Source organism: Mobula hypostoma, chromosome X2, assembly GCF_963921235.1.
Source record: "Mobula hypostoma chromosome X2, sMobHyp1.1, whole genome shotgun sequence".
NCBI lineage: Eukaryota > Metazoa > Chordata > Chondrichthyes > Myliobatiformes > Myliobatidae > Mobula > Mobula hypostoma.
The window spans coordinates 36,874,494-36,901,273 of NC_086129.1; the positions used below are offsets into that span (position 1 = coordinate 36,874,494).

General features: G+C 37.9%; 1 protein-coding gene across 1 annotated transcript in view; it reads right to left on the bottom strand.

Moving 5' to 3' along the window:
- The window catches only part of cbl (Cbl proto-oncogene, E3 ubiquitin protein ligase), a 151,679-nt gene that overhangs the window by 30,572 nt on the left and 94,327 nt on the right, over window positions 1-26,780 (bottom strand). The window contains exons 5-8 of the mRNA XM_063038490.1: window positions 9,513-9,634; window positions 6,869-7,006; window positions 4,622-4,709; window positions 1,863-1,994 (exon numbers count right to left, since the gene is read on the bottom strand). Coding sequence (XP_062894560.1) covers window positions 1,863-1,994; window positions 4,622-4,709; window positions 6,869-7,006; window positions 9,513-9,634 — 480 coding nt within the window. The remainder of the gene's footprint in view (window positions 1-1,862; window positions 1,995-4,621; window positions 4,710-6,868; window positions 7,007-9,512; window positions 9,635-26,780) is intronic.

Genomic DNA, 26,780 nt, shown 5'->3' on the forward strand with positions numbered 1-26,780 from the left:
AGAGCATTGGCGTGACACCAAAGATGCTTGCAAATTTCTACAGATGTAGCATGGAGAGCACTTAAATAGTTGCATTACCATCTAATATGGAGGGGCCACTGCACAGGATCGGAAAAACTTGCCGGGGGTTGTAGACTCAGCCAGCTCCATCATAAGCACCAGCCTCCCCAGCATCGAGGACATCTCCAAAATGCAATGCCTCAAAAAGGTGGCATCATTAAGGACCCCCATCAGCCAGGACATGCCCTCTTCTCATTGTTACCATTGAGGATATACAGGAGCCTGAAGACTCAAACTCAATGCTTTAGGAACAGCTTCTTCCCTCCTGCCATCAAATTTCTGAATGGACAATGAATCCATGTACGTTACCATAATTTTTTTTTGCTTTTTTTGCACTACTTGTTTTAAAATACATTTCTTATTGTAATTAATAGTTTTTAAAATTATTATGTATTGTAATGTGTTACTGCCCAAAACAACAAATTTCACAACATATGCCAGTACAGACCTGCTGGGCAAGCTCAAGTGCTGAACTCTTCTGGCACTATCTTTTGGATCCCCTCCACCTGTCTCACTAGCAGTCACATTCTCTTGTCCCTGGCTATAGATCAAAATTGAAGTTGTTAATTTAACGGGTGTGATTGCCTCCTGAAACACAATGTCCAGGTAAATCTGCCCCTCTCTGATGCATCACCATGTTTGAAACTCATATACCACTGTGATAAAATCTGAGCCTTTGTTCCACGAACAATACTTACTGCAGATGTGGTCATCAGCAACCATAACAGGGTTCCACCAGCTCCCACCTTGTGCAGCTGCGACACATCACCTGATCTTGCACTCCTACTCTATTTAATTAAATGTAATTTGGTATCCATTTAAAAGCTTAAAAATTATGAAAAAAAAAACTTTCCTGTTCTTACCTGCTACTGACCAGTGCCTTCTGGCAAAAGTCTCTTGAGCCAAAGCCTCAGACTCAACACTGGCCTACTCACACAACAGGTGCTCTGGGACCTTGGCTTCACCTCTTCTTGTGGAAGCCTTTAGAGCCAAAACCTCAGTTCCTCACTCTAACTCCACCTACTCCAACAAAGGCCACTCTACTTAAACCTCACTTCTTATAGGCCCAAGTGAAATTCACACGACGACTCAGCTTTTCAATACTTCCAATTCTCGCCCAGATCTTGCCCCCACTACAAAGTGAAACTCACACGAGACTTGCTCTTTTCAATGGTTCCTGCTCTTGCACAGATCTCACTCTTGTTATTTCAAAGATTATTTATAACATGCTGTTTTTACTATCAAACACTCACTGTAGTTTTGTGAAAGGCACGTCTGGTCCTGGTTTACCATGGTTTAACATATAACAAAAAATTTGCTAAACTACCTTTATTTCTTATATTCACTCTATACCAATTAGAAAAAAAAATACATTTAAAAGAATGTGGCATAGAAATGCATTTTGGAGAGTGGTATAATATAGACTTGAAAGATTTCAGCCCTTCTTACATGAAGAGCAATCAGTAAAATTAAATACTATCTGAATAGAAATCACAGCTAATCCAATGCTGTCCATTTTTCACAGAGATAAATTTCTATGCTTAGTTGCAATGGTGGGTTTTGCAGATGGTGTACATTACAGCCAGCTTCTGCTGGAGGAAATGAATGTTTAGGATAGAGGATTTTTAACCGAAAAATTTTAAGTCCTTATGATTTTCCAAATGTTTATAACTCACGATTTGTTGATGACAAATGAATTTTCACTGAGATTTACAATACACATTCTGTCTGTATTAAAACCTGCCTGCACAGTAAGACAACAGAACACCTTCAAGAAGAGCTTGCTATAAAACATTCCCTACCTGCCAGGCTGTAAGACAAGAAGTGCACATTAGGTGACCACAGGGTTCAATTTTCACATCCTTGTCATTTTCTGCACAGATCTTGCAGAGCTGAAATGTGGAGCCCATCTCACAGTAAAGTTCATATTGCTCCTGCAGAGGAGAAAACAAGAAAAGAAAACTGGTGTCGAAAATCAGTACTACAATTATTCCATTATTTACTCTTCCTCCTGCCTTTAAAACACTCATTCACTTTTGATGAAGTTCTAGAAATATCAACCACCCTGATACCTTTTTTGCAAGGATCTGTTCTTCACATCCAAGGCTGTTTACTGAGGTTAAGCAATAATTGAGGAAACATTATTAATTGCCAATTATCACACATTTCCCAGAAGGCTGGTGAACACCAATTAGACATGGAAAATCTGCTTATTTTATCTGATTCAGTGTTTGGGAATGAAGGTTAATAATAATTTTTTTTTAGCATGTCACACCAGACAGTCAGCCATTCTTGTCTGGCACGTGCTGTCAGGATTGGTCTCCTTTCGGATTAACTGGGTCATGATATGAACGTTCCTGACTTGACTTTTCTTTTTAAAAACGAGGCCGAGTGGCTAGCTCGACACTCAACCTGGCACGGATGGAAAGCGTGCTCGGGAGGTCGCCTGACTTGGATTCGAACTCGGGAGCCTTCGCTCCGGAGTTTGGCGCTGATGCCATTGCATCACCAGCCAGCCTATTATAATAATAATAATAATAATCATCAGACTGAATTTGGATCTAAACAGCGGTTTCTTCACCAACCAGGCAACTGAGCCAACTCAGTATTTCAGAATCGCCTATCTCCAAGCTTGGCAATATTATCATACTTGGCTTTCAAAAATATTTTCTTTTGCCTTTTTAGTGCATGAAAATGCCAAATATGAAGCTTACTATCTTGTAATTCAAAGTAGTGAAGTTCAAGTAATGTATATACATCTATCCCTCAAAATTAAGCGACAATTTACATTCACCAATATCAAATCATTCTTTTAAGTATTACATTAAGCAATATTATATTTTAGAGGCAGCTCTCAATTAAGTGTTTGAGAGTGGGTGAAAGAGGGTAGCGGTGTCCAACATGCTTAGCTCCGTACTATTTGACTCACACTCAACATGTACAGTAATGCTTTTGAAAGTGGAACTGGAATTTGAAATTTACATATGATGTGAAGCATATTCAACAATTTAGAAAAGGAAAATACATTTTTTTTTTAAAAACTGCTCATGTTGACCACAGGACATCACAAAGCAACTTACAGCCAATTTGAAGTACAATTGATGAAATCATGTGGAAAATGTTAATAAATATACAATATGTATTTTAAGATAGTTTAATTAATTAAAATTTATCCAATTACCAGGAATAGTTTTAGCATTCTTCTTCAAAACATTCAATGGAAACAGATTACTTTAATAAGCAGATACAGTTTTGGCTTAACATCACAGACAAAAGACTACACCTCTAAGGGTGCAGTATTCCCTCAGTATTACACAGAAATATTAGCCATGATATACACTCAGTGGTGACATTATTAGGTAGAGTTGTACATTAATGATGATTGGCTCATTAATCAGCCAATCCTGTAGCAGCAACTCAATGCATAAAAGCATGCAGACATGGTTAAAGGGTTCAGTTGCTCTTCAGACCAAACATCAGAATGGGGAAGAAATGTGACCCAAGTAACATACCAGTTCATTAGGTAAAAGAAATACCAAATAAAGTGGCCACTGAGCATATGTTTAATCCACTGCTGAGGGAGTTGATTTCACATTCCTGGATACAGAATGCTTGCTACAAATTAAGCCATGGCTAAAGTGGCAAAGGAATATTGATAGCAACAGGCAAGAACGAAATACTGGCAAATGGAATACAAATACGTTTTAGATTAAAAAGATAACAGCACTTGGAAGTACAGCAAATCCTGTGGGAAAGCAGAGTATTTTGCACATACAAATTTACTTGATATGTATTTATGGTACCAAAGCTATAAAAGTGCTAATGGTATTTCATGTGTAATCACAAAAGATAAAGGATATAGGGCTGAACTATGAATTAACTATATAACCCACAAGATGACATCAAATGTGCACACTGTTGCAATTTCGCAGTATAGAAAGGATAGTGCACAGAATCCCTATGATATGGCCTGCTGTGAAACACAAAGAAGGGGCAGCAAAATGGGTTCCTTTTCATCATGTTATGGATTACAGAAGAGCATCTTAGAAGTATCTAATATACATTTAAAAAGATACAGAGTAAACACAAGTAAAATGAAACAATTCCCTGACCTATAGCACAGCCACGGACAAGGATAGGAGGGCTAATTATGATGGTGTTAGGCAGCAACTTGGGAGTGTAAATTGGGAGGTTTTCTCAGGGAAATGCACAGAAGCGTGGAGATTGTTTAGGGAGCACTTGTATGAGGTTCTGGATACCTTTTTGACTATTTCCATGAGACCAGATTAATTGGGGCAGCCGCTTAACTGGGCCAACATGTACTGGTCCCAACGCGTCCCAATTAACCAGAATCCATTGTATTTGGAATTAGTCACAGAAATGCAGAGATTTGAACTATTAATTTGCCTAGAGCATCAAGGAAAACAGATAAAATTGTACTTTTAAACTCATATTGCTTAAACATGAACCAGAGAATGGACAACATGAGACAGCAAAATTTAAAAAAGTCTAAAGCAACACTGAACTTCCCAGAGAGCAGTAAATAGACTCCACACCATACCTGTGTTACTTTGATATGATCATGTGGTGTTGGCTCACACAAACCAGTCAGATCTGGATTCTGACTACGCCCATCAGGAAACAGGTAACTAAGAAAAATAGCAAATTCGAACAAGCAGGTGAAATATTTTCTCTCAATACTGTAAAAAATATCTTCTACATGTATTTCTGAATTACTAGTATGGTACTCCCCGATCCTGGGGAATCTCCACTTCTTCATTCTAGTATAATTGCTCTTTTAATGGGTCATGTCAAATTGGAAGACTGAATGAAAAGTAAGATTTAAATTTTATTGTAGTTTAAGCCATTATTTCAGCACATCATAAATATTAATTGGAAGGTGAGGGACTATGTATTAGTATACCCTACTTTCTATTAGTATTTTGAAATATGACAAAGGGTTCAGAGAAATGAATAGGATTGTTCCAAGTGTATAAAGCTAATTTATGAAAGCAGCACAAGCAACGATTACATGCAGAAAAGACAAGGCTTATATGTGAATTAGTTTCTCAATTTTTGAGACTTGTAAAAACTCTACTATTAAGTTTATTAATGTATACAAAATTGAATAATAGGAACAGCACCGTAGAGAATTCAAACCATGGTGCATTCAGTGCAACAATAACAGGAAAACACTCCAAATTATAAACAATCATCAATAATGAACGTCTGAAGTGTCTTAATAATTTGATTTCAATAAGAGATCCTTGAATTTTAGATCTGCTTTTTTCCCCAAAAGCTCATTTAAGCTTCCTGCAACTTCAGACTGGGCAATAATTGAAATCTCAGAAGCTATACTTTACCACAAGTTTCAAAATGAGATATGGTGATCCCAAGAGATGTACGTCTTTAAACATCTGTGGAAACTACATTCAGACTTCTCACCATCTGAAAGCAGGGATTCCACTCTTCACAACAATTGTGCCAAGAAATCTGTATTATGCATGTTGTGTTCTTACCTTTTTAGATGATTACTTCTGCAATAAAAGCTGAATTTTTAGTTTTCCATTAGGATGAGAAGGAACTATGGGATTGTTCAAATTATTCCCCTTACAAGGATCCTCAACTGAAATGGCTGAAAATAATTACCCTGAAAGGTATAGTTGACAACAATCCAATCTACTTTTAATTGCAATTTTTATAATTACAATTGCAGCAATTATCACATGCATTGTCAACCAATGGAAGGAGAATCAAACTACAGAAATAAAATTATAACAAAACTACAAATGGTATGTCTGTATGATAATGAATCTATACTGGACATGCTAATAACTTCCTATGAGAATGATAAAGCACTTAATTGCATACCACCTTAAAGTATTCTGGAGGGAGGAACAAAATGTTCGATACAAATTAAAAGAATTTCTTCGTTTAATTGTTCAAATAAAAACATAACTTGTGTCTTTTGAAAATTTGAGCAATGTAATATTAGCTAATCCTTTGAGTATTGCAAAGGTAAACAATGATTATACATTTTCATGGAATATACCGTACTCCAAGAATACTAGAACTTCCATTTGCTGCCTTCTCTCAAATTTGATGGACTTTTTTTTTTAAAAAAGCATTAAAGATGATAAATATCATCGAGGTTCATATCCAAAAGTGATTGAGATACGTAAAACAATAGATTCTGCAGATGCTGGAAATCTAGAGCAATACACTAGATACAAATGCTGGAGGAACACAGCAGGTAAGGCAGCATCTAGGAAGAGGAATAAACAATCAACATTTCAGGACCAGACCCTTCATCAGGTTGGGAAAAGAAGACAGAATAAGAAGGTGGGGAGAGGTGAAGGAGTACAAACTGGTAGGTGATAGGTGAGGCTAGGTGAGGAGGAAAGTGGGTGGGTGAGTGAAGGTAAAGGGATGAAGTGAGAAGTTAGGAGGTAAAGGGTTGAAGAAGGAATCTGATAAGAGAGGTGAGTGGACCATGGGAGAAAGGAGAGAGGCACCAGAGGGAGGTGATGGGCATGCGAGAAAAAGAGAAGAGGTAAGAGAGAAGCCAGAATGGGGAATGGATATTTAAATTTTATTAACTAAGTGTCATCATATATAAAGATAGTATCATAATATTTCGAGTAGCACAAACTGAATTTCAGTTGAAGGTGAAAAACATTCAAGTTGAAAGCTGTCTTGAAGTCCTCCAATTTTAAATAAAAGTTAAAAGTACAACCTTAAGTGAAGCAGTTAGTTCTGTACAGATAACTGAATTATTTAGTAATGGCAAGGTGATCTATAAACTTACAAGCCCTCACGGAATCCATCGATGAGCGCCTGAAAGAGGGGCTTGTTATGAGGGATGGTTTGGAGAATGTTACCATCTGCAGTGACATAGCCAATTGCCCACTGGCCAAGCCTGGTGCAGCTCAATCGAAATATGTAGCTGAAAGGAAAAAAATATACAGAGCACACAATAGCTTGAATGAAGCCACATTAACTCAAGCAAAAACAACAGATGTGGAAACACTCAGTTCAAATATAGAGGGGGAAAATGGATAATGTTTCAAAACACCTTACATGAGAATTGGGAAATATGGATGATAAAATGGCTTTGAGTAGAAGAGAAGCAGTCTTGGGGAGGGGGGTGCTATAAAAATAGCTTGGGTGAGTAATCACAGTGCACTTTATAGACACTACACACTATGACCATATTGAGGGTGTAAACAACTATTTTGAGGCTGTAATGGGATGGATGTTTATAGTGGTGGATGAGGTGCACATCAAGAAGCTGTTTGCCCTGGATGATGTTGACCTTAATTATTAGCAGATATTAATTCAAAATTCAAAGTAAATTATCAAGGTAAACATATGTCACCATATACTACCCTGAGATTCATTTTCCTTAGGACATTCCAAGTATAAAGAACACAATAGAATCAATGAAAAACCACACCTTACAAAGGTGGACAAACAACCAATATACAAAAGGCAACAAACTGCAAATGCAAAAACAAAATATTAATAAATAATTAAGCAATAAATATCAAGAACATGATATAGAACTCGTGAAAATGAGTCCAATGGTTGTGGAATCAGTTCAGTGTTGTCTATGTGGACAACTTCTACCACCCTGTTCTAGTTAATTTACTTGGTCACTTCTTCAAAAAAAAACTCAACCAAATTTATGAGACAGAAGTTCCTAAGTGAAAAGTCATGCTATCCTTAATCATTCCTATCCTTTTCAAATGCAAATAAATCCTGATTCTCAGAGTCCCTTGTTATAACTTTCCCAACACTACTGCCAGGTTCAATGGCCTTTAATTCTCTGGCTTATCCCTTCTGCCTTTCTTAATTAACAGCAAAACATAAGCTGTCCTCTAGTCTCCTAGTATCTCACTTGAGGCTAACAAAGATACAAATTTAATCGGTCAAAGCCCCAGCAACCTCCTCCTTTGCTTCCCATGACATTCTAGGATAAACTGGTCAGGCCCAAGGGATTTATTCGCCTTCAAGACCTCAAACACCATTTCCTCCAGAATGTGATGTGCTCCAGAATATCACTGTTCCCTCCCTGAACTCACTAATGCCCTTCTCCACAGTAAGTAATGGAAAGGAGTTGAAGATATCACCCATTTCCTCTGGTTTCAACTCAAGTTCAAGCTTATTGTCATTCAATTGTACACATGCATACCACTAGATGAAAACGTTCCTCTGGACCAAGGTGCACAACACAGAACAAGTAAATTAATATTATCACAAATAAATTAACAAATAATAGGGTGCATTTACGATACAAGTTAAAAAGTAAACAATATACTCTACTGGCACTTCATACATGATAAGACCTGGGTAGTGGTAGGGAGTTTAGTAATCTCACAGCCTGGAGGGAAAAGCTGTTTCCCATCCTAACAGTCCTTGCCCTATTGCTACGGTAGGGGTCAAAAAGATTGTTGGGTGAATGGGAGGGACCAGTGACAATGCTAAGGGCTCCGTGCACACAGCGAGCGCCCTTGATAAATATCTCGGAAGGTTGGAAGGCAGACCCCAATGATTCTCTCAGCAGTCCTCACAATCCTTTATAGGGTCTTGCGGTCAGATGCCTTGCAATTCCCGTACCAGATGGTTATGCAGCTGGTCAGGACACTCAATGGTGCTCCTGTAAAAATTGTTTAAGAATGAAGGTGGGGTGGGGGGGGGGGGAGGAGAAATCTCAGGAATTGAAGATGCTATTGTGCTTTCTTGGCTAAGGAGGTGGTATTGAGGGAACCAGGTGAGATTGTATAGATTACCATACAGATTCTTAAGTAGACCTACTTATAGAATCTTCTACGATTCCCGTTTATCTTTTCTTCCAGGGATATCTCATGGCGGCTTTTTGCCCTCCTGATTTCCATAAATGCACTCCTTGAACCCTTATACTCAAGGAACTCATCAGATCCCAGCAGCATATACCTGGCATAAGCCTCCTCTTTCCTAACCACTCTCAATATCCATTATCAACCAAAGTTCCCTCATCCTGCCAAAATGCCCTTCACTCTAACAGAAACAAACTAGTCCTGAACTTGCCCTACTTCTTTTGAAAAGCCTCCCATTTGCCAGAAAATCCTTAACAGCCTTTTTCAATCAAATTTCCGGAGTTCCTGTTTGATGCCGTCAAAATTAGCACTGCAGTAGATGGGAACGTGGAATTCCTGTGGTATCTGAGCAATTTCAACAAGCTCTACATAACAAATTTGCCATGCACATATAAAATAGTTTTGCTGTCCCCCATCAGAGCATATGAATTACATTAAAAATGAAATATTTTTAAACTTTTAACAGCCTTACGACCTCCGTGGTACAGCAAGGATAAATTATCCAAAACACAATGCAATTACAAGATAAATCTGCCCCATTCCAGCTCTGGAGCCATTCTTTATTCTCAATAACTTAACTCTTAATTTCCTTACCTCCCAGGTTTGTGGATGAACTTTTGGAGTCTTGCTTTTACCTCATCATAAGTTAAGAAGGCCATGTAACCTGGATGAGTAACAGCTAATGAGTTCCAGTTTCTGAGCAATGATGACCATGGCTATGGAACAGAAACACATGGTAAGCCCAGTGGATTTTCTGCATTTGAAAACTAAAAAAATTATAGCCTAAATAAATGCCAGAAATGCTCAGTTTGGGCAGCATCTGTAGAAGGAAAAATAGAATTAACATTTCAGCTCAAATATCCTTTTGAAAACTGGTAAAGAGAAAAACAGTTGCTTCAGATTCAGATTTATTATCACTGCTTTCTATAATGTGAAGTTAGTTGTTTTGCAGCAGCAATACAGTGCAAAACATAAAAATGAATATAAATTACAAATTAAATCAATAGCACAAAAAAGGAATAATGAGGTAGTGTTCATGGACGGTTGAAAAATCTAATAACAGAAGGGAGGAAGCTATTCTTAATTGGGTGTTCAAGCTCTTGTGCCTCCATCCTGAAAAGAATAGGGCATGTTTTGGATGGAGAAGATCCTTAATGATGGATGGCACCTTCTTGAGGACCACCCACTGCAATTCACAAAAGTTTAAAAAAAGAATGACACTCAGACAAGTTGCAAATAATATTTGCATAAAATAGTGACTTCAAATTCTGGTCCAAGTGATAAATGCTAGCCTTACATAAATCAACTGTTTTAATTTCTACTTGACAATCTGGAAGATACCATTGTGATGCTAATAGTTTTGATTCAGACTTAAAGTAGCACCAATCTACTGTCTTCGACAATGATGTTAAAAAAAGTGATTGCTTAAAGCTTCTAAATAGTTAATTTACGAGCTACACAGGTCCATTAACTGCTGAAAAATCTGAGCCATATGTAAGATAAATAAGGCTACACTTCACTCAACTGTCCTTCAAAGGTCAGAGTGGAACTAGAACTCACGGAAGTCAGACTGAATTTAATATGCTGGGCATAACACCAGCAATAATTACAATTGTTTATTCTCACCTCATTTTATCCTGATTTAGAAAAATGCTGACCTAATTAAGCTAGATGTTTATTGAAGTAATTATGATAGAAAATTCAACTGAATAAAACCCACTGATGAGGATATACCAAGCAGTGAAATATATTGGCTTAAACACTTGTTTGGATTCAATGCTTCTAACTCTATAACAAATTTTTCGTTGCTCATTTTCTCTTGTATAATAGCTTTATGTACAGATAAGAAACCTAATCAATATATTACAAATTTGCTTTTCAGTTTTTATAAACATAATTTTCTGTTCCTGATGAACTGTGTAAATGTACCAAAGACCGAGGGTTGAACTGGGACCTTGCAACCTTGCACATTAAAGCTGATTTGCTCATGTCCCACAAATTCCATTTCTCAAGTACAGCTTCCAAATTTTTGAGCTGTGATACCTTTAATCAGAAATTGGAAGACTTTTTTGCTTTTAAGATATTGGAACTTCACACTTATGCAGTGAACAAGTGAGCTACTCATAGCTACTCAAAATCAATAGTGCCATTAAGCACAGTGCTTGGGCACTGCCAGCACCACTTGGTCACAACATTGTCCCAAATTAGGGCATCAAAGCTGAATGGCAGAGGAATAGCTGCCTTCAATTACATAGTAGCATTTATACATTCATGACACCAAGGAGAACTAGTAAAGTCAACAGGGTCAAAGGTGTAATCTGACACAGTACTCACCTACTGAGTAAGACGCATTGCAGCCTTCAATTTAAACAGTTCAAAATTTCAATCAGTATTTTTATTTCAGATTTTTACCATTCAAACCTTCTCCAAAATGACGTTTGCACCAATACAGTGAAATCTCGCCACTATTATTTAAATCACCCGTCTTTGATTCTGAAACCTCCTTCCCTTTTTTCCCTTAGTCCCTCACTTTCACTGTATTTTAGTTGCATTTTCTGCAACTATTCCCATTCTGATAAAAACGTAGCAACAGTAAATATCAATGTTTTGTCTCTCTAGATACTGTCTTAGTACTGTTGACTTCTACCTACCATTTACTGTAATTTACTTTTGAATATATTATTCTTGTATATTGATCTTCATACATTATCTGATGTTTCTGGTATGTGAAACTATGGCAACACTGATTTTATTTCCTGGAATTTTATTTTAGCTGCTGACCTCCAATTATAGAACATGTTTGTACCTCATGTGATAAATATTCCGCTTCATCTCAAATTGTAATCGCAGTTACATATATTGCAAAGGATTTCACTTCAAAAGAACTTGAATCATTCAGATGTGAAAAGCACTAGAAATGCACATTTTGGAACAAAATATCAAGTTAGTTATTTTATGTAGTGCATGTTTTGTGGTATCCTATACAGATTAACCTTTCTTCAACTATGTGAAGTCAAGCAAGCCCTAATAGCAATGATCCTTTTGAGCAGTTCAAAGATTATATCCCAAAATTGTTTCTAAGCAACCAGACTCTCCATTGTCAAAAGTGGGTCTGAAAGGAAATAACTTTTAATAGAAATATTCCAGGTTCAAAACACTTTTTTTCAGCTAATTTTCAGCTCAGGCACTTAAAATATACACACACACGCATCCAGATATACATACACACACATTTTTAATTTTGTTTTAAATTTTGGACTTTTACATTGGAAAACAAACCTCCAGTGCAGCACTCTTTATGGTCCTTCAAAATACTGGTCAGTAAACCTACACCCCAGATAGGGTTATGCACAAAATGTACAAAAGATTAATTAGAACATTAGAAAGTTTTTGACAAGAACAGGCCATTCAGCCCAAAGCTTGCCAAATTCCTATTCACATATTGTGTTGAAATGACTATAGAGTTTACATTTGAAAGTATCTGAGGTACTACTCTCAATGGCACAACTAGGTAGTTTATTCCATGTGTCCACAACTCGCTGTATAAAGAAATGCTTCCTGAGAGAAGTCTGAAATCTCCCTTTAACCAGTCTCCACCTATGGCCCTGTGTCCTCATTGATGGATTAATTTTGAAGTAGCAGCTGGTATCCACCTTACTTATACCCTAATGATTTTGAACACCTCTATCATGTTTCCTCTCATTCTACGTCTACTTAGGCTAAAAAGATTTAACTCTTTCAATCTTCTTCATAGCTCATATCATGCAGACCTGGAATGAGTCTCGTTGCCAGTCTCTGAACTTTCTGTAGTGCCCTCACATCCCTCACAAAATATGGAGACCAAAATTGTACACAGTACTCAAGGTGTGGCCTCAAGCACATTATACAGCTTAAGGACAACGTCTCTTGACTTGAACTCCACTGAGCAAATTATATAGCTCAATATTCTATTAGCCTTCCTAATCGCTTCTGTGCATTGTCTAGTGATGAGTCTACCAAGACATCCAAATCCTTCTCATACAGTACACTAACTCAAGAACCCCCCTATTGTATATTTATATCTAATATTTCTACTTCCTCTATGTAATAGTTTACATTTTCTTACATTAAATTTCATCTGCCATTTATCTGCCACATCTGGATTTTGTTTCAATCTAACTGTATTGATTCTGCTGCCTGAATGTCATCAGCCCATCCCCCTAATTGCATCATCGGCAAACCTTACTAGTGTCCAAATCATTAATGTAAACTAAAAACAGCAGCAGCTCCAAAAATGATCCCTGTGGAACCCTACTTTTAGCATCTTCTGGGTGTGAAAATGATCCTCTAACCATAACTCACTTCTTTTTGAGCCAATTCTGTACCCTTACCCTGAATCCTTACCTCCTGTAATTTGATTATTAACCTCTTGTGGAGTAACTTGTCACAAGCCTTCTGAAAGTCCAAGTAAATGAAATCAACCACTATTGTTATCATAAATTTTAGTTGCCTCTTCATAGAGCTCTAGCTCATTAGTAAAACATGATTTCCCCTTTCTGAACCCATGCTGGCTTTCTGCTAACATGCCTGTTCTTACCAGCTGCTTTTCCATCTCATTCTTTATTAATGGTCCCATTATGGCTGATGTACAAGTTGTTATGATCATGGTGTCTCTACAACATCTTCCCCGTCATTTTTGTGGATGGGCATAATGGCAATGGCATTAAACAAGCATGAAGTTCTTCCTGCAAAGAAAGGTTTTGTATCAGCTTAACTTTAAATTTAAGCTGATGCAAAATTCAAACTAAACAATCGAAGTATCGAATCTTCTAATAGCCAAGACTACCAAAGGCATGCTGATATTATTCAGGTTACATATACTTTTTAATCCAAGTTGAACCAACATCCAGTGAGTTAATTAATATCTGATCATCTATCCCTTGGCTTATTTTGACCCAAATTCAGCCTCTCTCTCTTAATAGGTTCATGCATGATCCTGTGCTCTGTATAGCATTTTACCTCAATATTATGACTTCTACTAGGGTTGGCACTGGCGTGATGCCCAACCACTATAGAACTACTGCTGAGTGGAAAATAATATGCACCAACACACTAGCTACATTGTTTCTCATAAAATGTACAGTTGAGATTACATACAAGAAATTAGCATGCAGGTTCAGCAGCTCAGAGGTACCTATCCAAACTCATCTTTCTCTTGTGCCTTCAGATCAGATTATTTTTGTATAAATACTTGATCATACCTTTAAGGGGAGCAGGCATAGGCCATGTAATTACAAGCCTTTGAGGCTAACGTCAGTGGTAGAAAAAAAGTTATTGGAAAATATTCTGCATGACAGGATAGGCTAAACTTGAAAAGACAGATTAAAGGATAGGTAGCATTGGTTTGTAAATGGCAAATCTATCTGACCAATTCAAATGAATTTAACAAAGAGGTAACAAAATGTATTGATAAGGGCAACGTGGTTGATATAGTTTGCATGGATTTCTGTAATGCTTCTGTCAAGGTTCCACACTGGAAAACGGTCCAAAGGTTTAGAGCCCATGAAATCCAAGGCAAATTGGATCCAGAAGTGTCGTAGTAACAGGAGGCACAGGGTTACAATGGCAGGCTGCTTTTGTGATTGTAAACTCATAAGTGGTGCTAGGACCCAGACATTAATGATTTGGACATGAATGTAGGAGGTATGATTAGTAATTTTGAAATTGAAATAAAAATTAGTGATGTCGACCTTGAGAAGATTGCCTTGAGCCACAGTAATTGTTGATCAGTGATAAGACAGGTAGAGCATGGCAGATAGTATTTAGACACAAATACAGCAGATGCTGGAATATGGAGCAAAACAAAACAAATTGATGGAGAAACTCAGTGGATCAAGCAGCATCCATGAAAGCAAAGAGATGGACAACACTTTGGATCAAGACCCTGTGTTAGGATGGGCTCCCGGCATCCACAGACAAGGATAATCTATTACTATAGATTTCTGGTCTCTGTACAGCTCCATCTCTGTCAGGAAGACCAAAGGGCCCTTAGCATCTTTCTGGAACAAAGATCCAACCCTTAACATTCTCATCTTCCTGGCAGAACTTCAGCTTGTTTTCAACAACTTCTCTTTTGATTCGTCTCACTTTCTACAAATTAAAGGCAAAACCATCAGCGCTCACATGGACCCCAGCCATTCCTGCCTTTTTGACGGCTGCCTGAAACAGTCATCTTCTAAACTTACTCTGGCACCCTTCCCCAACTTTACCCCATTGTATAGGTGGTAAAGTGGATCTTACCTTTCACACTAAACCAATGTCCTCTAGTTTTAATTCTCTCTGCCACAGGAAAAATAAATGTTCCTACTATCTACCAAATCCTTCAATTTTGCATCCTTCTATCAAGACTGATTGCTCCAAGGAAAACCAACTGAGCCCTCATAAATTAAATAATCCATCCCAAGTTGCATCCTGGTGAATTTTTTTGCATTCTTTTTAGTACAATCATGCCCTTCCAGACATAGTACTTCATCTGTGGCCCAACCAGCAATTTATAACATTGTACCATAACTTTCTCTCACCTTATATTCTGTGCCAGTGCTAATGGAGACAAGTATTTTCGATGTTATTTTCAGCACCTTGGCTTCCTGTACTATCAACTGTAAGAATCTTTGGAGTCAGATACTCTCAACATTTTAAATAGCCTGATCAGAATAACCAAGCCGAAGTGCTGGTAGATAGATATTTGATTGCAGGCATGGTCACAGTGAGACGGTTTCTGTGTTGCATGACTATTATGAAGTGCCTACTTCCATTGACACTCTGGGGCAAAGACCTACTTGAAAAAGATTAAACAAATGATAAATAAAAATGGCAGAAAGAATCTGAAAACTGAAAACGTGTCTGAGAAGAGGTGGGGGTAGAACAGCAGCTACAAAATCTGTAGGTGGTAACAGAATTGCAAAATCCTGAAACATTTGGCTGCAGTAGAAACGCTCATAAAGTCCCTTTTGTTGACCTACACATCACACATTTTAAAAATCAAGCTCACTGTATGTAAATTGTTTTAATATATTTGACAAATTACCAAATATAAAACCAGTTTTGCCAAAGATTTTCTTGTATAAAAAAGAAATCAATAGAAAAATATATAATTTAATATCTTTTACAACCTCAATTTCATCTCTGTTGCAAGGCAAAAACCATTGAAGCCAATTTGCATACAGCAAGAACTCAAAAAGCAATGATAGCAACCAAGTTATCTGCTTTACTACTACAGTTCGCTTTTATTCAGAACAGTAGCATTTATTTAATTGAACCGATTGGACTCTACCAACTCAAATTTAAGATTCCACTTGAAATTCTCCCTGCTTTCTCTTCGTACAGATTTAAATGCAGAAATGTCAACACTAAAAAGCTACCTTAATGCTTGTAATTTGGTGATCTTACCCTCTTTTTCAGATATTAACCAAATTAGATTATTTCCACACAATCAATTTCCATATTCTCTCACAATTCCACATTTTCCATCACTACTTCTACTGGCTGAGGAATTCACCTCACTTGATAAATGACCCAGATAACATATGCAGTACCATTCCCTGAAATTACAAGTACTGAAAACTCCTCATTCTATTTCCATTACACTGCAAACAAAGACAAGTCCAGTATTCAGGATATACTAGCAAACAAGAAAGGAAACATTTTTAACATTAATAGCATTAGTGACCAGCAAGAACACCACTGCAGAATTACCCAAATAAATTTAGTACAATAAGCAGAATGACACCAATTAAACACAATACCTGAAGGCTGAGGGATTCAAATGATTTTGTTAGAGTAAAGTTTTTAGTTAGAGTTAAATTTATAGTTAGTTGTACATAGTTGATTCAGGATTAGCCTTTGTATGAGCATTGAAATCAATCTGAAATGCAATCAGAAGTGTACCGCAAAACATTTTTGAAATTATTCAAACTGGAGGTTGAAACTACTCAGATCATTTAAGTTTAACTTCTATGGACCAGCAAATAGTGTACATGTAATTAAATTCTGATAAAAAAAATCCAGTATGCAATATAAACTAGACGACTAATCTATTATCAGTCATTACCTTAGTATTTATTATTCTGTAGCACGTGATCACTTTATTACTGTAGATGCTGGGCACCAGTGCCAGATTAACCTAGTAGCAAAAGTAGCATATGCTATCGGCCCCGCACTAAATGCAGTCTGGTGAAATTGGCATCCCACTGTATTCTCACGACGATCTGGCAATGCTGTTGTTTTCACGTCAGGGGAGCTGCATGCTGCATGATATGTGTGTGCAGGTGTATGTTGGCTCCTTGCTGTGCCGTGGTGACCTTTGTGCTATCCCCCATGCTCCTAAGCCGCTGCAGCGTGCGCTGTTACACCGCGGGAGGGTGCACCGCTGCAGTGAGCCTGCGACAAGGGATGTGCCACTGGTTTTATATAGCCCAGTTCATGATTCCTCATTTTTTTCCCCTGATTTTAGGTAGTCCGAACCAGCTCAGGAACATACAAGATTGGATTAGACTGTGAGTTTCAACTTGTATTTCCCAATTGAAATCAGTTTCAATAAGCAACTAAACAGATAATTTTCAGAACACTATTCCTAGTTGGTTGTTGAGTGCATGTGATCCACATGCGCTCATAGCCACAACAGTCACATAAATTTTGCTCACTAGTCTTTGTTGATACCGCTACTTAGCTTTTGTAACATAAACTATTTGTTTTTAAATGCATATTTCATTAATTTTTTTCCATTAGGATTAAAAATGAACTAAGGAGCACCATGGGTCAAAACAGATTGAACAATCTCACTCTAATGAGCATTGAACATGAACTTCTGCGTGAAATAGACATTTCCAGTATCATCGACAAATTTACTCATGCTAAATCTAGAAAATCTAACTTTTAAATTGTAGTTTTGTTAGTTTTGTTACTTTTGACATTTGAAATTGATACCTAAATGCAAGTAATACTATTACTGAAGTGTCAGACATTTGTCATATTATCTGGCTGCATAGCAAATGAAAAAATTGAATTACTTTACTATGCAAGTAAATAATTTATGTTTTAATACTTATGTGCATTTTTTAAAATTTAGGGCCCCTTTATAACATATGCTACAGGCCCCATACTAGCTTAATCTGGCCCTGCTGGGAACCCCTTCTGAACTAGACTATTGACGTGGTTGCTTAGAGACTTAATTTAAAAATGAGGTAATTTAAACTGTAGAAACAATGTTTTGTAAAGTAACAGGTAGACAGACTTTAAAGTACTTAATCAAGTTATGAGCATTGAGCTCAAAGTTTAAAGAGCAGCTCAACATGTCAACACATGTATGTCACCAAAATATTTTTAGCTCTGAGCATTCCCTTCCACCAGACCTACGATTGTTATACAAGTACACACAGAGGTTACAGTTTGAAACTTTTGGATTTCCTCAAAAAAATGTCTCATTTGAAGTTGCTGACTGACTGCAGTCAAATTCAATTAAAGGAAAATGCTGATCAGTCACAGATGTCAGCAAATGTCCACAACAATCGTTTGACTTTACAGTCTGCCGAAACAGAGATCAGATATCTATTGGAGTGCAGGATAATATCTAAGAGAATGCAACATTCCAACTTTCTTCTAATGGGTTTAGGCATTAGAGGACGAGAGACAAACAGAATATGGAATGAAAAAGCACGAAGGGGGAGAGATTACCGAAAGTTGGAGAAATCTATGTTCATGCCATCAGGTTGGCGGCTAACCAGACGGAATATGAGGTGTTGCTCCTCCAACCTGAGCGTGACCACATCATGGCAGTAGAGGAAGCTATGGACCAACATGTTGGAATGGGAATAGGAAGTCGAATGGAAATGGGAGGCCACCAGAAAATCCCACTTTTTGAGGCGGACAAAGCAAAGATGCTCAAAGTAGTCCCCCAATCCATGTCAGGTCTCACCAATGTGAAGGAGGTAACACTAGGAGCACTGGATACAATAGGCACCCGAAAGATTCGCAGGTGAAGTGTCGCCTCACCTAGAAGGACTGTTTAGAGTCCTAAATGGCAACGAGGGATGAGGGGTAGGGGTAGATGCAGCGCTTGTCCGACTATTCATTTTATTCTTATTCTTTTGCAGTTCAAACAGAATAGTGTGAAAAAAAATTGTAAAAAGATATACTTAGCCTCCAATGAACATTTAATTAAGGTATGATTATTTTACTGTAATTAGCTTTTTGAAAGTAATTATTCTACTTAATTGCAGTTATTTGATATGTATGTCTCAGGTTATACTCAATTTTTAAAAAGCTCTGTACACAACTTACCATACTGAAGTACATTGTTAGGTCCCACTACATAATGGACTGGTTGGGCACAGGAGTACACTCAGCCAGAGACTCATCCCACCGAGATGCAACACTGAGCGTCATAGGAAGTCATTCCTGCCTGTGGCCAAACTTTACAACTCCTCCCTTGGAGGGTCAGTCACCCTGAACCAATAGGCTGGTCCTGGACTTATTTCCTGGCATAATTTACATATTACTACTTAAATTATTTATGGTTTTATTACTATTTAATTATTTATGGTGCAACTGTAACAAAAAGCAATTTCCTTCAGGATCAATAAAGTATGACTATTTTCCAACAAATGTAAATCTTTAAGTGTACACTTCCTGCGTATGGATAACATGGTCCATTCACAGGAAACACCACATAATTTTACAACTTCACATTACTCCAGTGACTTAATCCACACTCTTTTAGTGAGTCAGGGTCAAAAGGATAAAGGGAGCGAAAATTCTTCTGATCAATAATGAGAACAGAGAAAATTAGGAATTACTGATACAATTTCCACTCACTCAAAAGAAATTAAAAGAATAAATTCTAATAGAATATATTAAACTATATTTCTCTTACCATTTTACCCAGCTGCACTGGGTTCAGCTTCTACAATGTGAAGTAGAACTTGTACAATTTGAATTTACACCAGGTCTTAAATTGCAGAAAACACTCTAACGAGTACACAAGTCAAATGGAATATTACGATTTCATACTATCAACATGAACCTTAAACATGGGGATAGAATGCATAACCGGGAAGTGGACTTTTGGGTCACAGAGTGAGCAGGCAAGTAAATGAGGGCAAAGGGGGAAATGGGAGAGAAACTGATCTCATTCCAGGAAATGGCAGCTTTTGGGAGGGAAAGTGATCGCTTAGTACCTGATATTTTCTCAATAATCCAGAGTCAGGGAGTTTCAACCATTAACCTAATCACAGGAAAACTATGCTAATAAGATCTGTTCAATAATAACCAGAAAATGGAAAAGTCATCTGTCATTAATGAAAGTGTCACATTCACTCCTTGATGTTAATTGATACACCTGATTTTGTGAGGAATGATCACAAGTGAGAAACAGAAAAATAATAGCCGAAGCAACACATTTTGAAGATGAAGTGCAAATATTTAAACGAATGCTAGTGTGATATTGCATGATATTGAGACACTTTCATAGAGATAAATGTTTACATTTCAAAGGTTTTGCAGTAATTGCAGTTTCAAAAAAGAAAAGGAAAATTTATTTGGCTCAGACAAAACAATCAAGATATCTAGCATAAAATCTGCTATATTTTTGTATCATTTCATTCCCATACAGAACCACTCTTAACATGACTATTGCATTAAGTCACTCAAACTTGCATATATCATTAGATTTCAATCATACCATGTGAGATGCTTCTGGAGAAAGAAAGACTTGGATTTATATAGAACTTTTACCTCAGCATTTCCCAAAACACTTTGTATCCAATAAAAAGGCAATCGGCCAGACCAGGCTTCTCTGGTCTTCTTCAAAATAATCCTGAGAGATGTTTTATTATGTTCACATTAGCAAATGTACAGCCTTGGTTTAATACCTCTTTCAAGGTACAGCAACCCCAAGGTATTATCGGCAGAGCTTTGCGTCAGTTTCTCTGAGTTATGAGGTGACCAATCTAGAGAGGGAGTGCATTAAAACAGCTACCTTTTCAATTAGGGCTGCGACCATGGTTTAGACAGCAGAGTTTTGCGGCAGATTATCTGAGTTGTGCAGCAACCATTCAAGAGAGGGAGTGCATTAAAACAGCTACCTTTTCAATTAGGACTACAACCATGGTTTAGATGGTAGAGCTTTGTGGCAGATTACAAATTGTGCTGCGACCAAACAGAGTGAGATTGCGTAAAAACAGCTACCTATCTAATTAGGGCTGCGAACATGGTTTAGATGGCAGAGCTTTGCGGCAGATTATGAGTTGTGCTGCAACCAATCAACAGAGAGAGAGAGTGTGTAAAAACAGCTACCTTTCCAATTAGGGCTGAAATCATGGTTTAAACGGCAGAGCTTTGCAACAGATTCTCTGAGTTCTGCTGCGACCAATTAATAGCGAGAGTGCGTAAAAATAGCTAATTTTTTCATTAGTCTATGATCATGGTTTAAACAGCAGAGCTTTGCTGTAGATTTTCTGTTATGTGGCGACCAATCAACAGCGAGGGAGTGCGTAAAAACAGCTACATTTTCAATTAGGGCTGTGATTGAGGTTTAAACAGCAGATTCACTGAGTTGTGCAGTGACCAATCAACAGAGAGAGAGAGTGTGTAAAAACAGTTACCTTTCCAATTAGGGCTGAAATCATGGTTTAAACGGCAGAGCTTTGCAACAGATTCTCTGAGTTCTGCTGCGACCAATTTATAGTGAGAGTGCGTAAAAATAGCTAACTTTTCCATTAGTCTACGATCATGGTTTAAACGGCAGAGCTTTGCTGTAGATTCTCTGTTATGTGGCGACCAATCAACAGTGAGAGAGTGCGTAAAATCAGCTACATTTTCAATTAGGGCTGCGACCATGATTTAGATGGCAGAGCTTTGCGGCAGATTACAAATTGTGCGGCGACCAATCAACAGAGAGAGTGCATAAAAACAGTTACTTTTCAATTAGGGCTGAAATCATGGTTTAAACGGCAGAGCTTTGCAGCAGATTCTCTGAGTTCTGCTGCGACCAATTAATAGCGAGAGTGCGTAAAAATAGCTAATTTTTCCATTAGTCTACCATCATGGTTTAAACAGCAGAGCTTTGCTGTAGATTTTCTGAGTTATGTAGCGACCAATCAACAGCGAGGGAGTGCGTAAAACCAGCCACATTTTCAATTAGGACTACAACCATGGTTTAGATGGCAGAGCTTTGCGGCAGATTACAAATTGTGCTGCGACCAATCAACAGAGAGAGATTGCGTAAAAACAGCTACCTTTCCAGTTAGGGCTGCGACCATGGTTTAGATAGCAGAGTTTTGCGGCAGATTATGAGTTGTGCAGTGACCAATCAACAGAGAGAGAGTGCACATTAAAACAGCTATATTTTCAATTAGGACTGCAACCATGGTTTAGGTGGCAGAGCTTTGCGGCAGATTACAAGTTGTGCTGCGACCAATCAACAGAGAGAGATTGCATAAAAACAGCTACCTTTCCAATTAGGGCTGCGACCATGGTTTAGATAGCAGAGTTTTGCGGCAGATTTTGAGTTGTACTGCGACCAATCAACAGAGAGGGTGTGCGTAAAAACAGCTACCTTTTCAATTAGGGCTGGGATCATGGTTTAAACGGCACAACTTTGTAGCAGATTCTCTGAGTTGTGCAATGACCAATCAATATAAAGTGTTAAAAGAACTACCTTTTCATTTAGGTCTGCGATCAAGGTTTGAAACAGTAGAGCTTTGCAGCAGAGTTGTACGGCAACCAATCAACAGAAAGGGATTCATTAGAAAGGGTGAATAAAACTAATGCAGCCATTCTTTTGAGTGTGCCAGTCTTTAGTGTGTCTTTGGCTCATCAGGCTTAGGCAAGATCAGGTAAAGTACCTAGCAATTGTCTCTTTTTGTTCTCATGTGTTCATTCCTTGTCTGCTAGGACATAATAGTTAGTGAGAATGGCTCCAGTATTTTGTATTGTGTGGGATGTAGGAAGTCTGGGAGACCTCCACTCTCCCAGAGAAACACAGCTGCACCAGGTGCACCAAGCTGCAGCTTCTGCTAGAACATGTATATTAAGGAGCTGGAGTTGCAGGTTGGTGACCTTCGATTCATATGAGAGAACGAGGCGGTGATAGGAGCAACAGGGAGGTGGTCACCCTAAACTGCAGGAGACAGGTAACTGGGTGACTGGCAGGAGGCGAAATGCACAGCCAGTGCAGAGTATACCTGTGGCAGTTCCCCTCAATAATAAGTATATAACTTTAGATACTATTGAGGGGAACAACCTACCGGGAGTGCCACAGTGACTAGGTCTCTGACATACAGTCTGCTGCTGTGGCTCAGAAGAGCAGAGACATGAAGAGGAATGCATTATTGATAGGAGAATCTTTACGCAGAGGAACAAGTTACAACAGGAGATAGAAAATGCATGCCAAAAGGGCAATGTTAATGGAGGGATTATGCAAGCAGATTGGGAAATTCAGGTTGGTGCTAGATTGAAAGAGGGGGAATTTCCAGAATGCCTCTGAATAAGTAATAAGATGAACTGAATAAGTATTTTGCATGTCTTCAATCTTGAGAAACTGAAAGGTCTGAAGGTAGTTAAGTCACCTGGACCAGATGCTTTCCAACCCAAGGTTCTGAAAGAGGTGGCTGAAAAGATCATGGAGGCATTAGTAATGATCCTATAAAAATCACTAGATTCTTGAATGGTTCAGGAAGACTGGAAAATTGCAAATGTTACTCTACTCTTCAAGAAGGGAGAGAGGCTGAAGAAAGGAAATTACTGGCCAGTTAGTCTGAGCTTGGTGATTGGGAAGATGTTAGAATTGATTGTTAAGGATGAGGTCTCAGGGTACTTGGAGGTACATGATAAGACAGAATGTAGTCAGCATGGTTTCCTCGAGGGAAAATCTTGCCTGACAAATCTGTTGGAATTCTTTGAAGAAATAACAAGCAGGATAGACAAAGCAGAATCAGTTGATGTTGTGTACTTGGATTTTCAGAAGGCCTTTGACAAGGTGCCACACATGAGACTGCTTAAGTTAAGAGCCCATGGTATTACAGCAAAGATACCAGCATGGATAATGCAGTGGCTGATTGGCAGAAGGCAAAGAGTGGGAATAAAGGGAGCCTTTTCTGACTGGCTGTTCCACAGGGGCCTGTGTTGGGACTGCTTTTTTACATTATATGATGGAATTGACGGCTTTGTTGCAAAGTTTGCAGATGATATGAAGATAGGTGAAGGGGCAGGTAGTTTTGAGGAAGTAGAGAGACTACAGCGTTGGGAAGTGTATAGTCACTCATTTTGGCAGAAGAAATAAAAGGGTACACTAAATCTGAGGTGCAAAGGGACTTGGAGGTCCTTGTACAGGCAGGCAAATTCATTTCAAGAGGACTCAAATATAAAAGAATGGATTTTATGTAGAGGCTTTATAAAGCACTGGTGAGGCCTCATTTGGGAGTATTGAGAGCAGTTTTGGGCCCCTTACCTTAAAAAGGATGTGCTGACACTGGAGAGGGTTTAAAGGAGGTTACAAAAATGATTCCAGGGTTGAATGGTTTGTCATATAAAGATTGTTTGATGGCTCTAAGCTTGTATTCACTAGAATTCAGAAGAATGAGCGGTGACCTAATTGAAACCTGTCGAATGGTGAAGGGCTTATCAGAGTCGATGTGGAGAGGATGTTTCTTATGGTGGGAGAGTCTAGCACTAGAAGAGACAGCCTGAGAACAGAGGGGCGCTATTTTATAATGGAAATGAGGACGAATTTCTTCAGCCAGAGAATAGTGATACTGTGGAATTCATGTCACAGGCAGCTGTGGAGGCCAAGTTTTTTTTACGAATATTTAAGGCAGAGTTTGATGGATTCTTGATTGGTCAAGGCATGAAGGGATACAGGGAGAAGGTACCAGATTGGGGTTGAGGGGAATAATGGATCAGCCATGAAATAGTGGAGCAGACTCAATAGGCCAAATGGCCTAATTCTGCTCCTATATCTTTTGGGCTTGTGGTCTAATATAGCATTTCCTCCATATTACAGTGTGAATGTTGGTCTTGCTTTTGTGCTCAACTCCCTAGAGTAGTATCTGAACTCAGTATTTTAACTGCAGTGGAAAAATTATAAACTGAGCACTGCTTCCACTCATTTATAATGAATGTCATTTTACCTATTATCACAATGTATATTTATCAAGTTGATTCATACTCAAAGATCTAGATAAACAGTAACCTTAAAAACACTGCAGGACTTCATTTAAACAGTGGATCACACAAGTGAGTCATACCTTACTCACTGGCAATATGCCAACCACTAAAAGTATGGGTTTGAATTGCTGTCATAATTACATGCTGCACACTGGCACAATTTTTTCAGCTAATACAAGGGTCAGAACACAGGGAAAAACAATATTTCAACAAAAGATTTAACCATATGAAATACCCTAGAACACTTTCTACATAATATTCAGGGAAGATGGAACAAAATCTGATAAGGTCTGAAATGACTGAGCTGAAGCTAAGGTTCAAAAAAAAATCATAAAGACTTTTTGTTACAGAAGTAAATTTCTGAACGCTATCCTGCACTGTAGAAAAAGGTCAAGGTGTTCATTATTACCTTTCTGACATGATATTTAGTGCAGTCACCTAACTTTTTTCAAAGCAATGAAACAGACTGCAAGTTACTGAACTTGGGGATCTGAGACCGAGTGACATTCAGCCTGATGTTGTGAAGTTGACATCACTGCACCAAGCCCATCCATTTCATTGAACAGTGAAAAAACAAAGTAGTGAATAGTTGGAATGCTAATGTATACTCTAAAGCTGTTAAGGAAATTTTTTTTTACTGTAATTAAAGAAATTTTATTTGTGGCTTTAAAATAGATTTGAATTTTTTTTCATTATTTGTCACTGCTTTGATTTTGCAGTTCCTGTTTTCTTTCAGTGTACCGTAAATCAAAATTCTTTATAGTTTTTACGTGATGGCCAGAAGGGGGGAGGGGGGTCACTGGGGATGTGGTCTGGGTGCCAAGGGGGCAGTAACCCAAAAAAGTTTGAAACTACTGCCATAAATTATCAAGAATACAAGCCCTTTTCAGCCACTGCTGCCTGAGAAAATTGACTTGCAAAAGAATGTTAAAACTGTGGCCTTTTAATTGACTTTAGGTTTTGCCAACATGATTTCAGATAAGCAGGCAGTTCAAAGTTATTACTCACCATCAAATAAAATATGAACTCAGAATGCCACAATTCCCAACAGCAGCAAGAGCAAAAGTTTAAGCAGAAACACATTATCAAAACTGTGGTGATTTAACCTTGGATCTCAAATCTGTTACTTGATTGTTATAATGAAAATAAGCTTTGATTCATATTGGTGTGAACTATAATGATCAAACAAAACTGGACCAGTGACATTTTGCTACATTTGCAACAATTGGTACATACCCATTAACCAGAGATACAGATGTAGAAAGCGTATTCAAGGAATGACAATGGTTACCTTTCAAAGACTGTATGGCTAGTAATATACTGTCCACTCACAAGAGATGATCAAACAAATTCTGAAAAATCCAGATGTGATCATAGCAGTCAAGAGATTCTGTGCAAACTCCAAGAAATCAGCAATTTTTTAATCTTTACATATGTAGTGATGTTGGTGTGAAGGGAGATTGGAAGGGAGATACCACAGAAGTGAAGTGAGCCTTAAAAGGCTAACAGATTACTAGTTTATTTTTGTTTCTCTACAGCAGCAGATCATTCTTTTTCTGTTGTTGTCTTCAGACCTGATATAATCTTTATCAATCTTTTTTTACATATCAACACTGCACAAAATATTGGTGATTCTGTCGATTTTCACAATATTAGAAATTT